The 19,123-nt window shown below is 49.9% G+C and overlaps 1 protein-coding gene across 2 annotated transcripts in view; it reads right to left on the minus strand.

Annotated features, from left to right (window-relative positions):
- Positions 1-18,079, minus strand: part of LOC120404251 (alpha-2-macroglobulin-like) — a 47,890-nt gene extending 29,811 nt beyond the window's left edge. For both annotated transcript variants that reach the window (XM_039536408.1, XM_039536397.1), the window contains exons 1-11: positions 17,900-18,079; positions 15,357-15,540; positions 11,868-12,024; positions 10,768-10,820; positions 9,450-9,470; positions 8,990-9,158; positions 5,696-5,780; positions 4,452-4,575; positions 3,823-3,937; positions 3,062-3,171; positions 2,165-2,326 (exon numbers count right to left, since the gene is read on the minus strand). In XM_039536408.1, the coding sequence (XP_039392342.1) occupies positions 2,165-2,326; positions 3,062-3,171; positions 3,823-3,937; positions 4,452-4,575; positions 5,696-5,780; positions 8,990-9,158; positions 9,450-9,470; positions 10,768-10,820; positions 11,868-12,024; positions 15,357-15,540; positions 17,900-17,988 (1,269 nt within the window). In that variant the 5' untranslated portion in view covers positions 17,989-18,079. The remainder of the gene's footprint in view (positions 1-2,164; positions 2,327-3,061; positions 3,172-3,822; positions 3,938-4,451; positions 4,576-5,695; positions 5,781-8,989; positions 9,159-9,449; positions 9,471-10,767; positions 10,821-11,867; positions 12,025-15,356; positions 15,541-17,899) is intronic.
- Positions 18,080-19,123: the final 1,044 nt, after the last annotated feature.

Here is a 19,123-nt window from a genome sequence, read left to right on the forward strand (position 1 = left end):
ATGACATATTATTTGTATAGCACCAAAAGTGTGCTAAGAACTGTACAGACAACTACAAATGATTTACCTTGTACCCACAGAATTTAAAATCTGAACTGAATGGCAGTTTTGGAGATGAGAGAATTTTGGTCTGAGAGCAGAGAGGAGAGAACTATTTTGTATTTGCAAGAGGAAGTTATTTAATGCCTTGAGCTTGCCCCACATGCTTACCTTTCTTTATTTTAACCTGTGTCTGATCTGAAATTCTTGAAATTGTTCCCTATAATCCCTGAAAATTTCAAAAATGTCCCTGCTACATTGTGGACATTTTCAATATTTTTAATCTGGGACAAGAGAATTACATTAAAAAAATCAAGCATCATAGAATGTGTCCTCTTTGAGGGTGAGATAACGGAGAACGAGTCTATTTTCCACCTGTTATGTGTTTGGACAATAAGATAGGCCACATATTGAGGCTTGTTTATTCTGATGTTGCAGCTCAAGCTAATGCAATCTCAGCGGGAAACTCTACATTTGGGGCGAAGAAGCCATTTGTGTGGCAGGTTGATTTTTTTTATGGCAGCTCAGAGGTTTTGAATGTTGGAATCAGTCCTGGGTGATGGGGACTGATGGGCAAAGTGAGATGGTCAAAAGTACAAGATAATTGTGTTTATCACATGTGGCTATACAACTGATGGCAGGGCTATCGCCACCTCACAGATATGAAGGAGATATAGATATATACACATGTAAGCAGAGTCAGGATGAGCTCTACCCTGACATCTGGTGGTAAATTATGGGGCGTGCAGAAAGAAGTTTCAAGTATTCGCATTAGCATTTCAGTTATTTGCATTGGCACTCCCACCCCACTTAGTATAGCTTACAGCAGCCTGGGATGGTTATTTTCACAGCTGTGGGATCCCCAAATTCTTTGTTATTGGGGCAGGAGGAATCAAATGTTGTCACCCTGATTAAGTAAATGAGGAACTACAAAATTGTTTTATGAGAAAGGGTTTCATTATCAACTAAATAGCACTTGCTAGACAAGGGACATGGGTTCCAAAACCCATTGAAAAGAGAGAGGCTGGGACAGATGTCTGTACTTGGTGGCATAGGCGCCTTGTGTGAGCCAGAAGAACCAGTTCTATCTATACATCTCTCCACTGTGGAATGTCAGAGTTAATTTTTGATTCCCTTAAGAATCTAGTTACAGGTTACTGAGCTGAACTCACTTTGGGCTAGTGGTGCACTGGCACTGGGCTCCCCTACTGTGAGCTGGAATCACTAAGAGCTGAAATCACTAAAGAGCTGGACTTGCTGACCTGAGAGCACCTAGTACTGTGCTAACTAGTGGGGGAGCCTGATGCAATACTGTGGAGCAGAGCAGCTGGCAGAGTGGAGTGGAGCAGTTTGTGAAGCCACTGGGTGAGTGGAGCCAAGCAGCTCGCGAGGACGGCTGGAGCGGATCACAGGACAGCTGGTGGACCAGAGCAGCTGGCAGAGCGGAGCAGCCCACAGAGCAAGCGGAGCTGAGCAGTTTGCGGGGACGACTGGTGGAAGCAGAACCCCACGAAGAGGCAGGGCAGTTGGCCCCAAACCACGTAAGGTGCCCCTTTCTACCCAGGCTGGGGAGGGGGACCTCTGCAGATAGACTCTCGAACTCTAGGACTGCACTGACCCGGGACAGAGACTTTTGGATTGTGGGACTTTTGGGACTCTGGGTGATTTGGGGGTTGCTGGACTCAAGGGCCCCGAGAGAAGGACACGGCCCAATTTGCTGGGGTGGGTCTTTGCTCACAGTTTGATCTATGAACTCTAGCTGAGGTATTTTCCCAATTTAATGCTTGTTGTTTATCTCATGTCATTAAATCTTTTCTGCTACACCAAGACTCTGTGCTTGCGAGAGGGGAAGTATTGCCTCCTCGAGGCGCCCAGGGGTGTGTGTAAGATTTTCCCAGGTCACTGGGTGGGGGCTCGAGCTGGTTTTGCATTATGTTGTGGGGAAAGGACCCCCTTTGCACTGAACCCGGCCCTTGCTGCTATCGTTTCGGCCCGGCAGAAGGGTTACACACACACTCTCTGGGTGAGAGGATGTCTGTTTTCAGCAGAAAAGCTACATAAACCCCTAAAGGATACTTCCCCTGAAGCCCCATCAGTAACTCCCCGCCCTCCCACAGCTACTCACTCTGAGCCCAATGGAGGCTAACTTGAACTTAGATGTGTCCAGGGCAAACCGTGCTCGCCCCTGATCATCCGTCGTGTAGTTGACTTGATAGCCGCTCTCTTCCACGGAAATCTGGACTATTTCATTGGTGATTGGCGCATCGGTCCCATCCACCAGCTTCACCTAAAGGAGATACACCAATGCCCCATGTTTACACTGGGCAAGGAAGCTGGTGCCCACAATCTTACTGGCCCTTTACTCCATCACCATGAAAGGTGCTTGCTGTGAAACACATTGTGGTTGGGGAATCTGCTGAGGGACTCTCAGAAGCAGGTGGCAGTGAATATGCCAGAGGATACTGAAGTGTCTGAGGTGAGGACAACACCCTGTGCCCAGAGTGGGAAATGCAATCTCTGAATCCCGTTTCACTGTATCTTTCTCATCACCCCCTGTAGGTCAGAGGAGTGCACAGTGGGCTCAGAGGTCACACATCCCAGAGCTGCGAGTCTCCCAAAGAGTTGGAGAGTTAGAGAAGCAGCACCTTGACTCAACCCAGCTGGAGACATCCTCAGAACAGAAAAGGGTAGGCGAAGGGCCAGAGGGAAAATTCCACCATAAGCATTTCCTCTGGGCCCTCAGGACAGTCAGGGAGAGTGGCTGGGGTCTCACAGAGATATGTAAACTCTAGCTCAGTTTGAACATAACCAACTTTGCACAACCTCAGGTCTTACGCTGCAGAAATGCTGGTGCCAGAACTTGTGACGAAGAAGCAAAGGCACTGGGTGTTAAAAATACTGTGATCCGGCAGCTCTCATGGAAGGAGAGGAGATATCACCACCCTGTGACTGCAGATTCTGTGGCACACTCATTTGATACTCACATGTCATTTAGCTGCTTGTGGTTTCAGAGGTTCCCTACCTGCCCAAAGAAGGGGATCCCAGGTTTGTAATGGGAGTCCATCTTCTCAAAGGTGACTTTGCTAATGGTGGATGTGAGTTTGCAGGAGCCCGTCCCAGTTAACTCCACCCCTGCAAGAGAACAGAACAAAGAGGGGGCATGAACTAACACATCTTAATCATGCCTTGCAGCCCCCTGCCATTCCAGTCCTGGGCTCCCTACACAGCTCTGCCAATGGCCCTCAGTCCTGCCTTGCAGCCCCCTGCTATTCCTGCCCTGGGCTCCCCACACAGCTCTGCCAATGCCCCTCAGTCCTGCCCTGTAGCCCCCCTGCTATTCCAGTCCTGGGCTCCCCACTCAGATCTGCCAATGACTCTCAGTTAGGGCTGCCAGGGGGGGGGCAAGTGGGGCAATTTGCCCCAGGCCCTGGGCCCCTGGAGCAGGGTCCTTCACTCACTCTGGGGGCCCCGGAAAACTCTCGCGGGGCCTGGGCCCCTGGAGCTTCTTCCACTCTGGGTCTTCAGCTACAATTCGGCAGCGGGGGGCCCTTCCGCTCCAGGACCCGCCGCCAAAGTGCCCCAAGGACCTGCAGCTGGGGGTCCTTCCACCCTGGGACCTGCCACTGAAGTGCCGGGTCTTTGGTAGCGGGGACCCCCGCCGCCGAAGACTGCAGGCCCCGTGGATCCTCTGGGCGGCCCTGCTCTCAGTCCTGCCCTGCAGCCCCCCTGCTATTCCAGTGCTGGGCTTCCCACACAGCCCTGGCAAGTCCATACAATTCATACCTGTCTCTTCCTCTTTAATCTTGGCTTCCACTTGGATTTTATCCTCGTACCCAGCTCGCCTGAGCTGGAATATCTTGGTCTTTACCACTTCAGAAATGCAGCCGTGGCTGTCTGCCTGATGGACAAAGAACAAAATTCTTTGGGACTTTGTCTCTCATTCTCCTGTTTGTAAGGTTTACCATACTCAGAAAACCCATCCCCACCCACTGAACTGAGAAAAAAGAAATTGGCAAACACCACATTTTCACTGTTCAGGGTTTTTGTTTCCCAGATTCGGAAAGCCCATAAACTGACAATGAACATTCTGAAATATACAGCAACATTGCTGCCAACACCACCCAGTACCTGCATGCTCATCCAACAACCAAAATTAGGAGACTAGACTATTATGTGCCACAGGCAGAGAATAAGAGGGACTGGGGCCTGAGGCCATTGCAATGGCAAGGAGTACAGATCCGTTATTACTGGTACATCTAGTCTGGTATCCCACAGTGTTTTCATGGAAAAAACTCTATTAACCTATCCAGTCCAGCTCCCTGTCAGTGCAGGATTGTACCCATAGCATATATACATTTTTATTATCCATGCCACCTCACACCACCCCACACACCAGAGTAGCAATGACCCACCTGTCCAGAGAATTTCTCACACACTGCCTTTGCATCCTCGCCATAACAGGAGGTGCCTGGGTGGTTATATTTCCGGCATACACGGAAGTTCACAAGGCCAGGGACTGGCTTTCCAAAGGTATATCTATAACCAGGGAGAGGTGAAAGAAAACCAAGGCCATTAATGATAGGGAAGAGATGGAGAGATGGTTAGTCCATCCCCACAAGGACCTGGGCAGGGTTGTTTACTCTCCAGCATGCAGCCTAGTGATAAGAGGGAAGTGCTTGGTGGCCACAACTTTGTTAACATATTGGGCTCAAATTCAGCTATGGAGTAAGCCTTACCTACATCAGGCTGACTTAGCCTGTTAGCTATTTTGTCCTTTCTCATGAGTACATCCTTCCAGCCCCTCCATTATTTGTGTTACTCTTCTCTAAGTCCCCTCCATTTTAACTTGGACAGTGAGTGCCCAAGAAATAAAAGTACTATTCTAGGAGTGTCCTAAACAGAGCCAGATAAGGTGTGCATCTGTATGAGGGGCAAAACAATGCTGCCAGCTGTCCCTCTGTAAATCCCATCCAACTCTACTGAAGTAATTTGCCATGTTTCTTGTATAGCCGAGAACAGAACTCAGTCTTGAAGAACCAATTGCAAGAATACCAACTGCTGGAAATGCTTGGCTGAATCACTTGTCTGCATGTTGCATAGTGTCCATTTTTGACTAAACTACTACATATCAAACGTCTCGCAACTCACTGTCACAGTGCATTCTGCCATGCATTTCAGAGTGCTCAGCATGAACTCTGGAGATTGCCAAACATGAGACATTGCACTGTGGGACAGCACTAGGTGAACTAGCTGAACCAGGGTTGCCTCGTAGTTTCCCCATCAACAATGATGGAGCAATCTTTGTTAAAAGCACCAGTCCTACTGGACCTGAGCCAAACACTTTGCCACAAGCATTGCAACCAACAACTGCAGAACACCTGGGATAGCTCTTGTGTTATGCCCACAAGGGGTGGGGATGGAGCTCAAGGTGCTCCACGAAGCAGTTGATGAAAAGCTTGCTAGCCTGTTATAAACAGAGCTTTACAGGAAGCATTTCACTTCTTGGCCCTGGGCCATGAGACTTTTGTGTATAGGTCCCAAAAACTGTATTAAGAAATATTTTAAAGCATATTGATATCAGCTCCCAGCTGGGGCTTCATTAGCAATTGGGCTGAGACACTCACCAAAAAGGAGTGAATATAAGAATGATACTCACAGACCACAGACTGTCACCTTCAACTTCTCCTCCAGGATGCTGATCATCTTGGGCAGCTTCACCAGCACTTCAAATTTGGGCAGCACTGCAGAAAAGAGACCAAAAGGAACCATAAACACAGTGGAAAGAGGGTAACATGATAAGGAGAGTTGATTATTGCTCTAAAGCCTCTTTCCCAAGCAGACCCAAAGCATTTCATAGCCTTTCTCGTTGGCCTGATTTTCTGAGGTTCTGATCATCTGCAACACCCACTGAAATCAATGGAGCTACGGTTGCTCAGCCCCTACTAAACTAATGCCATATTAGTATGGAGATTACTTCACCTGTCACCAAAATACAGCTGCCTCAGAGCTGGAACATGGCAGCTAGTCTGTCCCACAATGGTGTCTGACAGCAGACATATTTAATAAATAAATCACATACCTGCATACACAAGCAGAGGGAGCTAAGGCTAAACCCGGGTTCCTTCAGTTCCAGAATCACATGCCTCTAGCCAAAGGAGATCTCCCCTAGCTGCTGGCAGGGGAAAAGCCTTTTCTCTTTTCTATGAGCCAGTAACTAGAGGGCAGCATCACACACGCCAAGCCAGCCACACTACACAGCAGTGTTCTAAGAGGGGCAGTGAACACGTTCTGTTCTGTTCAGGAGGCGTTTCAGGGAGGTAGGATGGTAATGGAACTGGAATGTGGTCAGGGTACTGGGGTTCACACCCCTGCTCTTGCAGAAAGTTCCTCAGGACTTTTATTAACCAGGAGGAGTCAGGGCCTTGGCCTTGCAGCGCATCTGAAGCCTCAGGACTCCAACAGCACAGTGCCCCTAGCACCAGGCTGCTGCACTGGCGTCAGCACTGACTCAAAGGGGAGCACATCCCTGTCTGATTGGAGCCTTTCTAAGGTGAGTGTGTGACACGTGGCTAGAAAGGGTTAAACATCCTGCAAAATAAATAACCCTCAAAAGACATGTGGGGAGATAATGTTTGTGGGTTTGTGTATTTACATATATATGAGTAGGGTCGACAATGTAATCAACAGTCCCTGTCTATGCCATAATCTGATAATTCACAGGTTAAAAGAACATCCTAGCATTTAAATTAATTGTAAACACGGGATATCTCTGTATTCATCACTCTTTGAAATGCACTGTAAATGGTGGAGAAACAAGCAAATTGCCTTATGTTAATCCATATAGCTAAGTATCAGTGATGGACTTCCTTCAAAGTCATCCTAATTACCTTTTATTCCTGGATGAACTCCCAACTTGTCAAAAAGGACATGAAATTGTATAAAAGATCCTTGGGTCCTGATTCTGTCATCTCAGATTTGCTTAAGCTTCATTGGGGGAAGTTTGAGTCTCAAGACTGAGGTCCCAGTTATGCTAGTACACCCTGAATAGGATAGTTGGACATTGAACTATAACCTATGAACTATTTCTGAAAGAATTCTTTGCAACTACAAAGCTCATCATCTCTGCTTTGAATCTGAACCTCAATGAATCGAACTTATGTCTGTATGTATATTGTTCTTTTAACCATACTCCCTCTCTTTTGTTTTTTAATAAATTTTAGTTTAGTTAATAAGAATTGGCTGTAGAATTTATTTGGGTAAGATCTGAAACATTCATTAACCTGGGAGGTAATGTGTCTGATCCTTTGGGATTGGTAGAACCTTTTCTTTTATATGATGAAATAAGATTTTCAGAAATCATCATATTTGACTTAGGTATCTGGATGGAGGCCTGAGGCTGTATAACTTTCAGAGAACTGTGTTGTTTGGACTTCTGAGTAACCAGTGAGGTATAAAAGAAGCTGTTTTATGCTGGCTTGGTAAATCTAAGTATTGGAATATCCACCAGCTTTATGGGGATTGTCTGCCCCATTCTTTGCAGTTCAGCCTAACTGAGTGACCACAGCTGGCTCCCACTGGAACCCTGATCACAGGTTGTCTACTACTCCAGCAGTGAAGATTTTGTACTGGTGGTGCTGGGTAGAGGATTCACTGAGTTCTCTGGTACTCGACCCTCAAGATAGACAGTAAAGGACAACTCTGAAGAGGGCATTACCAGTGGTGAGCTGCAGCCGGTTCGCACCGGTTCACGCGAACCGGTTGTTAAATTTAGAAGCCCGTTTAGAACCGGTTGTTCCTGGAGGGACAACTAGTTCCAAAAGGGCTTTTAAATTTAACTAAAGCTCTAGCAGCTCTCTACCCTTCCCCCAGCCCCAGCTCACCTCACTCCGCCTCCTCTGCTGAAGTTCCTCCGGCTTCTCCTCCCCCTCCCCAGCTTCCCGCGAATCAGCTGTTCGCGCAGGAAGCCTGGGAGGGCTGAGAAGGAAGCAGCGGCTCCCATGAGGTGAGCTGGGGCCGGGGGGCAGGGGCGCCAGCAGGAGGAGGGCAGGAGGCGGCGCGCCACTCAGCGAGGTCGTGGCGGGACTCTGGGGTCGGGCGGCGCGGCTCCTACCCCCAGGGTCCAGCTGCGACCACGGGCGGCGCTGTTCCTGCCCGGCCCCCGGGTCTGGCCGGGCGGTGCAGTTCCTGCCCGGCCCCCGGGTCCGGCCCCGACCTCTGGGTCTGGCCCCAATCTCAGCCGGGCGGCGCGGCTCCTGCCCGGCCCCGACCTCTGCCGGGTGGTTCCGGTCCCGGCCCCAGCCCAGCTGGGCCCCCATCTCCAGGCAGCACTGTAAGGTAAGGGAGCAGGGAGCTGGTGTTGGATAGAGGGCAGGACAGTTGGGGTGGGGTGGATTAGTGTCAGGGCAGTCAGAGAGCAGGGAACAGGGGGATTGATCGGGGCCAAGGGTCCCGGGGGGCAGTCAGGAAGGAGTAGGGGTTGGATGGGGCGGTGGGGGGCAGTTTGGGGTTGGGATTCCAGGGACAGTCAGGGGACAGAGAGAAGGGGTGGTTGGATGGGGTTGGGGTCCCCGGGTGCCATCAGCAATGAGAGAAGGGGTTGGATGGGGTGGCAAGGGGCAGTCAGGGGACAGGGAAGGGGGGTGGATAGGGCACGGGTCCCGGGGGGGGGGCTGTCAAGGAACATGGGGGGTTTGGATGGGGCAGGAGTCCGTGGAGGGGGCATGACCCCTCATGGGGTGAGGAGGAGGGAACTGGTTGTTAGTATTTTGGCAGCTCATCACTGGGCATTACCCCAACCTGTGGGTGTACAGACTCCTCCCTGCCCCATTCCAGTACAGAAAATGCTGATCAGACCAACTGACCCATTCAATCCAGCCTTCATTCTCCATTGTCAACACCTTGGATCAACTACCAGCAACTGGCTTGACACTATGAAAGCAGCCATCCTTACCATATTCCTTCACAGTAAAGGGGTGTTGCACCTTTTCCCCAGAGCTCTTCTGCACCACCACTTTGTAGGTCCCTTGGATGGGCTCGGAGGTGAGGGGGAAGGAGAGCTGGGTGAAGCCCCCTTTTAACTCAACTTCTTGCCACTGATACACACGGTTCTTCTGTGGGTCCTAGAGGTGTCAAGACCACAAGATTACTTGGACAGTAAGTAGTGATGCCGGTGAGAAATGAGAAGCATTGGCAGAGTTGTGTGGGGAGCCCAGGACTGGAATATCAGGAAGGTTGCATGGCAATATTTGGATACATTATTGGCACTATGGGGGGTAAAGTGTATCCCTCTTCCAGTTAACGCTATGAGTCTAAACAAAATCAGCAAGAAGCAGCTTGAAGCAGCCAGCGGCTGATTGCTGTCCATGCTGAGATGTGATAGTTCTGAACATGAAGTAAATTCCTCTACATACCTCAATATAGGCCAGTGGAACCTGGAAAAAAGTGCAAAAGGGAGAATGAGTTTAGAATTCATACCCCAGATGGAAATGTCAGCAAGTGCTGAAAAGGATCAGAGACATTAATGTAAATGAGAACAGCATCTTGAGTGACACCAGCTAGGCTACAAATTACCAGGGCTATGGATCATCGTGCTTCAGGCATAAACCAATCACCAACTAGGGCCTGGAAAAAATGTCCCTGCATGGGACAGCACTACATAATGAGATGCATTATGAGAGTTTTAAAGATTCCTAAGAGGCATGTGGCACTGGCCCCAGTCAGAGAGAGACAGGGTTGAAGTAGATAGACCAGGGATCCCCAACGCAGTGCCCGCGGATGTCATGGGGACTACTGAGATAGACCATTGGTCTGTTCAGCTCTAGCAGGGAAGCAAGATAGCAGCATGGTGGATTCCAGGTTGTGATCTGGTATAGCAGGGAGGAGGAATACCAGGATAAATGGTCCAATTGCAGTGATCTGGTATAGACTCATAGACTTTAAGGTCAGAAGGGAACATTAAGATCTTCTAGTCTGACCTCCTGCACAATGCAGGCCACAGAATCTCACCCACCCACTCCTGCAACAAACCCCTGTCCTATGTCTGAGCTATTGAAGTCCTCAACTTGTGGTTTAAAGACGTCAAGGTGCAGAGAATCCTCCAGCAAGTGCCCCGTGCCCCATGCTGCAGAGGAAGGCAAAAAAATCCCAGGGCCTCTGCCAATCTGCCCTGGAGGAAAATTCTTTCCCAACCCCAAAGATGGCGATCAGCTAAACCCTGAGCATGTGGGCAAGGATCACCAGCCAGCACCCAGGAAAGAATTCTCTGTAGTAACTCAGATCCCAACCCATCTAACATCCCATCACAGACCATTGGGCATATTTACCGCTAATAGTCAAAGATCAGTTAATTGCCAGAATTAGGCTATCCCATCATACCATCCCCTCCATAAATGTATCAAGCTTAGTCTTGAAGCCAGATATGTCTTTTGCCCCCACTGCTCCCCTTGAAAGGCTACGGGCAGCTCCTGCGACCCTAGTAACAAGTGAGTTTTGCTTAGTGCTGAGTGGCTAATGAATGTTGTCTGTATGTCATGTCATTCCCAAATCTTTCCAAGATTGTAACGAGATGACTTTACGAAGCAGTCTAAAGGAGGAGTCCTGGAGTGTCAGAAAGCACTGGGATACCCCTGGCACTATAGCCCCACCTTAATCTGAGGAACACCTCCTCTCGAAGGGATGTTTCTCTCATCCTTTTCCCCTCACTGATGACTTAATGACTAGCATACTTACCAACCTATTCAGAGGATGGAAGTTTTCATCCAGATAGACAACTCGAAACAGGACTGAGAGAGACAGACAGACAGAGAGATTTCCATGATGAGACATTCAGCCACCAAATCAGGAAATGTCAGTCATATGGCATGATGGGGAATGGGATATGGAGTCTTTCATCTCTATGGACTTGGGCTCACTACAAAATTAGGTCATGTTAGAACAAGTTCTTGAGGAATCATGTTAATTAACACAATGTGAAAAGCAGCTTTGCAGTCAGTGTAGACATGGACAAGTCATTTCACATGGTGGTTACTGGTCATGGGTAAATGCTACTGGAACTGTAGGCTTCACCAGGACCAGCTGACGCAGTGTTAAACGCGGCTTGTTTATGTCTACACTGATTGAAATGTTGTATGTAACATCATGTTAATTAACACAATCCCTCAAGGTTGTGTTCTATATAACAAGGTCAAGTTATAAAAGACAATCCCTGGGAAATCAGCTCCGCTTCAGCACCAGATTGATTGCCCTGAGCCATTACTCTCAGACTAAGAATATTGGCTCAGGATGATCAAGAAAAATAGTACAGAGTTTTCCACCTTCAGGGCACCAGTTCCAATTCAGCTCCAAGTCATGGGGATGGATGGCACAATCGACATGACTTATGGAATTCTTTCACCTCTACGGCACTTACTCCATGTCTATAGTGAGCAAAGTCAGTTTCCATCCTGAAGGTTATTTGATTGCCTATGCAAAATGAGTTGGTTGGGCCCCAGTCTAGTTCTTAATGGGACAAGTATCCAAGTCCTAAAAATACATCATTGCAGTGAGTGATGTCTCCTCTTCGGTGGTCTCAGTAAAGAGGATGAAAACTGCCTAGGCCACAGAGTCTGAACTCCCTCCGGGCACGCAGGCAGTGTGTGTGCTTGTGTGTGTGGCTTACGTAGGTACAGCAGGGGGAGCACCAATGTGGGGGATAAAAAAATTCTTCATTCTCTGAGGACTATTGATCTGGCACCTTCAGTGCACTGCAGATGTCAGGCCAATGTGGATCCAATGCTTATAAGGGCCATAGAGGATTTCCTGAATGCAATTCCCCACCCGATTCCCTGTACCTGTTTGTCCCGGTTTGTAGATGGGTTTGTCCGTCTGGACAAAGACCAGGCTCTTTGAGTTCTTGACAAGCACCGATTTCCGGCTCCTGAACTCCAGCGTTGGTCCCTTCACCAGCACCGTGAGAAACGCTGATGATGAGCTGTTAGATTTGGGAAGCTGGAGAACAGTAAAAGAGCCGCTGCCTTAGAGACTCCCCTCAACAGCCTCTTTAACTGAAACTGCCGTTGAGAGATGAGGGCGTTGTGGGAAGCCATCACAGGCCCAACCACAGCGGTGACAAGGATTAGAGCAGGGGGCAGGGGCACACAAGCTGACCTCCCCTATCTCCACATTTCCACTAACATCCCCTCGAACCTGGTGCTCTGGGTGCTTTGCAACAACAGGGCCTCGACCAGCTTCCTCCACCCCAGTCGCTCTGACAAATTTCCCCTTCATGTCTTAGCCCAAAATATATCTTCCTTTTTTCTTGCCATCTGCAGAGATTGGGAATAAACCCCCTTCCTCCTGTTATACTGTTCCCCTCAAGGGATTCGTCCACTGCAATCCTGACTCTGTGGAAGCTTCTTTTCTAGATTAAATATGTTGACTCCCTACACACGTTAAGTCTCAATCTCCAGTCCATGTGAGACAAACCCTAGCTATGTACACTGTATTCATCAGCTGGGATTTAACATCAGACCCAAAGGCCAGGTCCCTGTCTCCTGAGCTAATCGAGGACTCTTGTTAGCTCTCAGTTAGTAGCAGGGAGTTAGTCACCAAGGTAGCCATTCGGAGTCATGATCACACACAATACACCCATTTATTACACATACAAGACAAGCTATTCCCAAGCATCTGAGGTCTGATCTGAAGCACAAGTCCAATCTAAAGAGCCATTTGTACTTAACCGTGGCTGCTGGAAGTACAGTGAGATGAACCCACTGAGCGGGTGCCCGCTACCACCAAATGGTGAGATAGATCAGCAGGAGGGGTAGAGCAAACCCAGTCCCCTCTCCTGGCCAATAGCACGAGGGGATTGGGAGGCAGCTTGCTTTCTGAGGACCCAGTAACAGCCACTGCCAGCTGAGAGAGGCTCAGGAGCATTCAGCAAAGAGCAGACTACTGATGCCAGCAAGATACAGGTGTGAATAAACCCAGTGAGGAAGCAGGAGATACTTGGAGCAGGCAGCCCGGCAGCCAGAGAACCAAAGAGAGGTTGGCATGGGGCTCTGGGACCAATGGAGGCGGCAGCCCTCCAAGACTTAAAGGTGCAGTAACTGGAAATAAACTATTGCAAAACCCTTGCTCTAGACCAGCAGTTCCCAAACTGCGGGTCACAACCCCAAATGGGGTCACGCCATCAGCAAATGGGGTCACTGCAATCCCTACTGTGCAGAGGATGCCAGTTTGCTACACACAGCATGGCCTCACATGTATGGGGCAGGCAAGGTCACGATGCATGGAGAACGCCATTTTGCTCTACAAAATGGCTTCCTCTGCACAGTACAACCTCACACGCATCATACATCACATTGCATAGACAATGCCACTTTGTTCTTCAAAATGGCATCCTCCATGCTGTCCCAGGAGGAAATAATTCATTAAAATTTGGGAACTCCTGTTCTAGATACCGGGGATTTGCCTGGGGAAAGCATCAACATGATTTGACCAAATGGTAGACCCTGGGAACAGGGAAGGTGCTGCAGTGCCCATAAAGGGGGATTGCATAATAGGAAGTTTAGGGTAGGCCTTGCAGCCTAATTGTTGCCTATAGGTGAAACAACATGCAAGCAGATGTGAGTCAACTGCTACATTTGATGACAGGACAGGACAACACAGAGGGACCCCAGTGATACATCAGACTAGGGGACTGACCCTTGCCAGTGGGACCTGCAGGCTAATTGCCCTTCTAAAAGCAAGCTGGTCTAGAAGGGACATCCCAGCTATGAGTCCTGAAGAGCATCATTGGACAAATTTAGCCTTGTGCCCTCTAGTGGCCCACCCCTGAGAGGACAAGTTTGGCAATTACTGTGTTCATCTTTGGTTGTAACTCACTTCGCTGATGCCATTTGAATCCTTTCTGCCAACCTTACTAAATAACCCTTTCATCTGAGTTAGCATGACAGTATTGCCAACCTCAAGAGATCAACCATCAGCATTAGACCTCAGAAAATCATGAGATGGTTCCAAAATCATGAGACCAAAAAAAACCAAACAGCAAATCATGTTTTTTTATTGTTTTTTCACTGTTCAAAACTCCCCTTTACGCCTCTGGCTATGTGTGTGGTGATATTTTCAGGTAGAAAAGTCTACCTTTCATGCACCCAAAACTGCACACCTCTCCCACAGCACCCCCTACTCCAGCGCCCCAACTCTCTCCTGTACCCTGATTCCCCCCACAAGTCTTTCTGCCTCCCTCACATGCCTGCTGCCATTGATCAGGGGGACCCGGAGGAGGAATAGTCAGTGACTCTTTCTCAGCACTGAGAACTATCACATGAGGAGCCACAGAGAGCCTGGCCACTGTTTATGATACACTGCACTGTGGGATGCAACTCATACAGTCATCTGGCCCAGGGCCATTAAAACCCTTGTAGCTTCCTGTCCACACTGACTAGAAACCATTGCAGTAGCCATCTGGATAGCATCTGTCTTGGATGGTGTAGACGCAACAAATCCTGCCTCTTGGTGGGGGGTTAGATAGATGACCCTTGCGGTCCCATCTAATCCTGTGGTTCTATAATTCTAAGGTTCAGCAGCAGCTGCCTTGAGCTAGAGCTCTCGCCCCAGGTGTTCCAAAGGACTGAGGAGAGTTTCTAAGAATAAGAAGGGGAGTGACTTTGCAGGGAGGACTGAGAAAGTTTCCAGCAGCAAGGAAGGGGATCTTGAGGCTGGGTTTCCAGCAGTGGAGAAAGGAGTTGCATATGCAGTGGGAATTAGGCAGGTCAAGCACAGGGCAGGGCAGGCCCCAGTCCAGGCAACCAGGGCCAGCTTTAGGCCTATTCCACCAATTCCCCCAAATCGGGCCCAGCGCCTAAGAGGGCCCCACGCCCAGTGAGAATCCCTTCCCTGGCTAGAGGCGCCTTTTTAATTTTTACTCACCCGGTGGCGCTCTGGGTCTTCGGCGGCACTTCAACGGTGGGTACTTCACTCGCTCCGGGTCTTCGGCAGCAGTTTGGCGGCGGGTCCTTCAGTGCCACCGAAGATCTGGAGTGAGTGAAGGACCCACTGCAAAGACTCAGAGCACAAGCCCCAAGTGGTTGTTTTTTTTTGTTGTTGTTGTTTTGTTTTTTAGTCACCCCTGCTGGGGCCCCATCAAAACTGTTAGAATTGGGCCCTGCACTTCCTAAAGCCGGCCCTGTAGGCAACCTCCTCTATTCTCAGACTAGCTTCTCTTAGTTAACCTTGCTAATCAACCAGAGCTCCAAGAGTTAATCCCTCTGGTCACTATCCTTATTGCTTTACAGTTGTGACACAGATAATAATCACTGTGGGGGTCAGAGACTCACCGTGAACGGGATGCACTTGAACACGTCCTTCTCTGATACCACGTCTGCGATCAGGCTCCTGTTCTCCCCTGCGTATTCCAGCGTGGTGCTCAGCGTCACAGACTCATTCAGGTGGGTCAGCTGGATACAGACCTTTTCAGGAATGTTGGTGTGGATCAGAAAGGGCACTAGCACCATGTACTGCCTGGGAAGGGGAAGGGCACAGGTCAGAAAAACCAGTTTGATGGTCTCAGCCTTCACCTTCCAATGGGAGCTGTATATTTTATCCAAATGACGAGGACTTTTCCCTTGTGTCTATAACATATTACCACGGGAGGTGCTGGTGAGTGAGGAAGGGCCAAGGTGACAAGTGGAACAAGACTGACAGATGTTAATGCTAGTGTCTGACATTGAGCCACTGCCTGGTACAGCATCAGTGGCATTGGCAACTCCACACCACACCCTGAGTGCAGGGTGGGTATTAGAGAGGAGTGACGAATGCCAGAAATGACCACAGCTGTCCCATTTGCTAGATAATGTAATCGGGATTCACAACGCTCTTTCCAATGGGTGAATAATAACAGAGTGTTAACTCCAGAGCTCTTTTTTACAATCTGAGACGTGACCTTCAAGGCAATAGAAACTAGAGACATAATGTGGCAGAGATTATTTAGTAAACAGTACAAGTAATTTACTACAGTTACTGCAAATGGCCACGAGGTGGTGCTAGATCTTAAGAAAGGACCAGAGCAAATGCACTTTACATAGTCTACCTGGGACAAAATTTCTCCCCGACTCCTTTGCATTTCAGCCAGAGCTCTGGGTAGGGTGACCAGATGTCCCAATTTTATAGGGACAGTCCTGTTTTGGGGGACTTTTTCTTATATAGGCACCTATTACTCCCAACCCCCTGTCCCGATTTTTCACACTTGCTGTCTGGTCACCTTAGCTCTGGGACTCTGCCTGCGTCAAACACTGAGCCCTGGTCTACACTACAAACTTATGTCAGTATAACTATGTCACTCAGGGGGTGGGGTGGGTGGGAAATTCACACTCCTGAGCAGCACAGTTATACCTACCTAACTCCCGGTGTAGACAGTGATATGTCAACAGGAAGGCATCTCCCATTGATAAAGCTACCGCTTCTCGGGTAGATGGAGTACTTATGCCAATGAGAGAAGCTCTCCCGTCGGTGTAGGTAGCATCTTCATTAAGTCCTACAGTGGTGCAGCTGCAGCTCGGTAAGTGTAGACAAGCCCTTAATTCAGGTCTCCCACATGGCAGAGCAGAGTGTTAACAAGTAGGTGCAACAATGCTCAACCCCTTGAAAGGCCAAGTATCAGCCTGAGTCACAATGTCCACACTGCTAGTTTTCGTGAACTAGCAGGGCTCACGGCTAGGAGGCGCCTTCCCAGATGCAATGTAGACATACGTCAGAGAGAGCCTGGGAATCAAACCTGCCTCTCCCTGGTGGCAATGGAAAGCACTGATCCCTAGGGGGCAGTACTAGGAGTAGCCTTCCCAGTACTCCCAGTGACTGCCAGCCCCAGAGTAGTGAGGAATTGGGACAAGGAATCGAGTCTTTGCATATCAGCACAGAGAATTAGCTCTCAGCGATCTCTCTGCTGGCTGGTATGTCAGGGGGCTTGGGAACAGGGAACAGGGGTCAGTGCTAGCAGCACTGTTATCTCCTTCAATCTGTTTGCACAGAGGAAGCACTGACGCATAGCTGCCATCTTTACCTGTGTTTGTTAAAACCTGACAGCTGCTTTGCAGATGCCCCCAGTGATTTTTTGGCACCAGAGGAGGGAGCAGTATTGCCAAAGAAGCCCCAGGTGAGAGAGTCTCCCTTGCAGGGCCGGCTCCAGACCCCAGCGCGCCAAGCGCACGCTTGGGGCGGCATTTTGCCGAGAGGGCGGCAGGCGACTCTGGCGGACCTCCCGCAGGCATGACTGTGGAGGGTCCACTGATCCCGCAGCTCCAGTGGACCTCCCACAGAAATGCCTGCGGAGGGTCCGCTGGTCCCGCGGCTCCGGTGGAGCCTCCGCAGGCACGCCTGTGGGAGGTCCACCAGAGCCGCGGGACCAGCGGACCCTCCGCAGGCACGTCTGCAAGAGGTCTTCCGGAGCCGCGGGACCGGCAACCGCCAGAACGCGCCCCACGGCGCACTGCCCTGCTTGGGGCGGCGGAATTCCTAGAGCCGCCCCTGCTCCCTTGTGGCAGAACCCCTCACTTTTACCTATTAACAGGTGGGAGGGAATGCATGGGCAATGAGAGAGAGAAAAAAATGCAATATAATGCACTGACCTGCTGCCAGCCATCCAGGGATCTCAAAGCACCTTACAGACCTTAATGAACTCAGCCCTCCCTCCATCCTCACACATACACACCATGTGTTAGCAAAGTATCGTTACCCCCATGGCAGTCATGGGAGGACAGAAGCATAGAGCGGTGCAGTGACTTCCCCATGGTGACAGAGTCAGTCAGTGGCAAGGCCAGGAATAGAACCCAGGACTCCTGATTCCCCCAAAACAGCATGAGCCCCCTCTCTGTGTGCAGCTTACGGTTCGGTGGTGGGTGAGGTGTCTCCAGGGAGGAGGAAGAGAAGCAGGAGGAAGATGCTGGGGCCACCGGGCAGCCTGTCCTTCCCCATGGTGCAGAGTGAGGGTGGTGAGTGAGGCAGACACACAGCCTTGTCCGCTGGCTCCCTGCACCCTGGCTGTCCGCTGGGTCCGCCCCTTTATACCTCTCTCTGCAAACAGCCCCAGGGACAGTAAGATAAGAGCAGGGGGCCAGGACCATCTGGCAAATAAGAAGAGGAAGGTGAGGAGAAGCCGGAGCCAACAGCTCTGAATCAGGGCACAGAGAGGGATCTAGCCAGTCCCTGACAAACTAGGGAGAGGGGGTCAAGGAGGCTCTGTCTGATGAGGGAGAGGGACAGAAAGGAAGGTCGGGGGAGATGGCAGAGCAGGCAGTGGCAATGAGAACCTCCTTTCTGATGGAGCTCAGCATGCCGAGCTGGCCACTTACCCTGAACCAATGCTAAATGAGGTGCTGAGGGAAGGGGAAGATGCTCCTTGAAATTGGGTGTGCAGCAGTCGAGATGTTTTATGGGAAGCAATAGGAGATGGGTCTGAGCCCTATGTGTATAAGGAGGGTGAGAACCATTCCTGCTTGGTTTGAAAATGGGGGTCTCTGCTGAGCCCCTCTCCTTCTTCTGAGATCCCACCCACCCCCACACATCTGCTTGCTCTCTCCCACGCACAGACCTATCCAGGCCTAGCGCAGGCAAATGGGGCCAAAGAGAGGTTGGGCAATGACCCCTCAGAGATAACCCGGCCTTCGCCTCCCTGCCCAGGCACACAGGGAGGGTAACAGGGTGGGATGGGGATGAGAAACTGCCAACAATTTCACCCATTAGCAGCCTGTAACACATTAACCAATTCCCCAGGACAACAGCTTAGCTCTCCCCACACAGCACAGGGGTCACTGACCTAGAGCAATGGTCCATCTAGTGTATTCTCCCACTTGCTTCCACACTGGATCAACCTATTGGTCTATTTAGTAGAGTATCCTATGCTTGACGGTAGCCAATGCCGAATGCTTCAGAGGGGGAGAGAAATCCCCATAATGCACCTCACTAGGTAACATTGTCTCATGGAGGGAAATTTCTTACCAACTCCTGACCCCTCGCTAGCAATCTGCTCATGCCCTGAGCATGAACATCCATAGCTCTGGTAATGATTACCCTAGTGGCTATTGGCACCATGAATGCTCCTCTGAGTCAT

Source organism: Mauremys reevesii, linkage group 1, assembly GCF_016161935.1.
Source record: "Mauremys reevesii isolate NIE-2019 linkage group 1, ASM1616193v1, whole genome shotgun sequence".
Lineage (NCBI taxonomy): Eukaryota > Metazoa > Chordata > Testudines > Geoemydidae > Mauremys > Mauremys reevesii.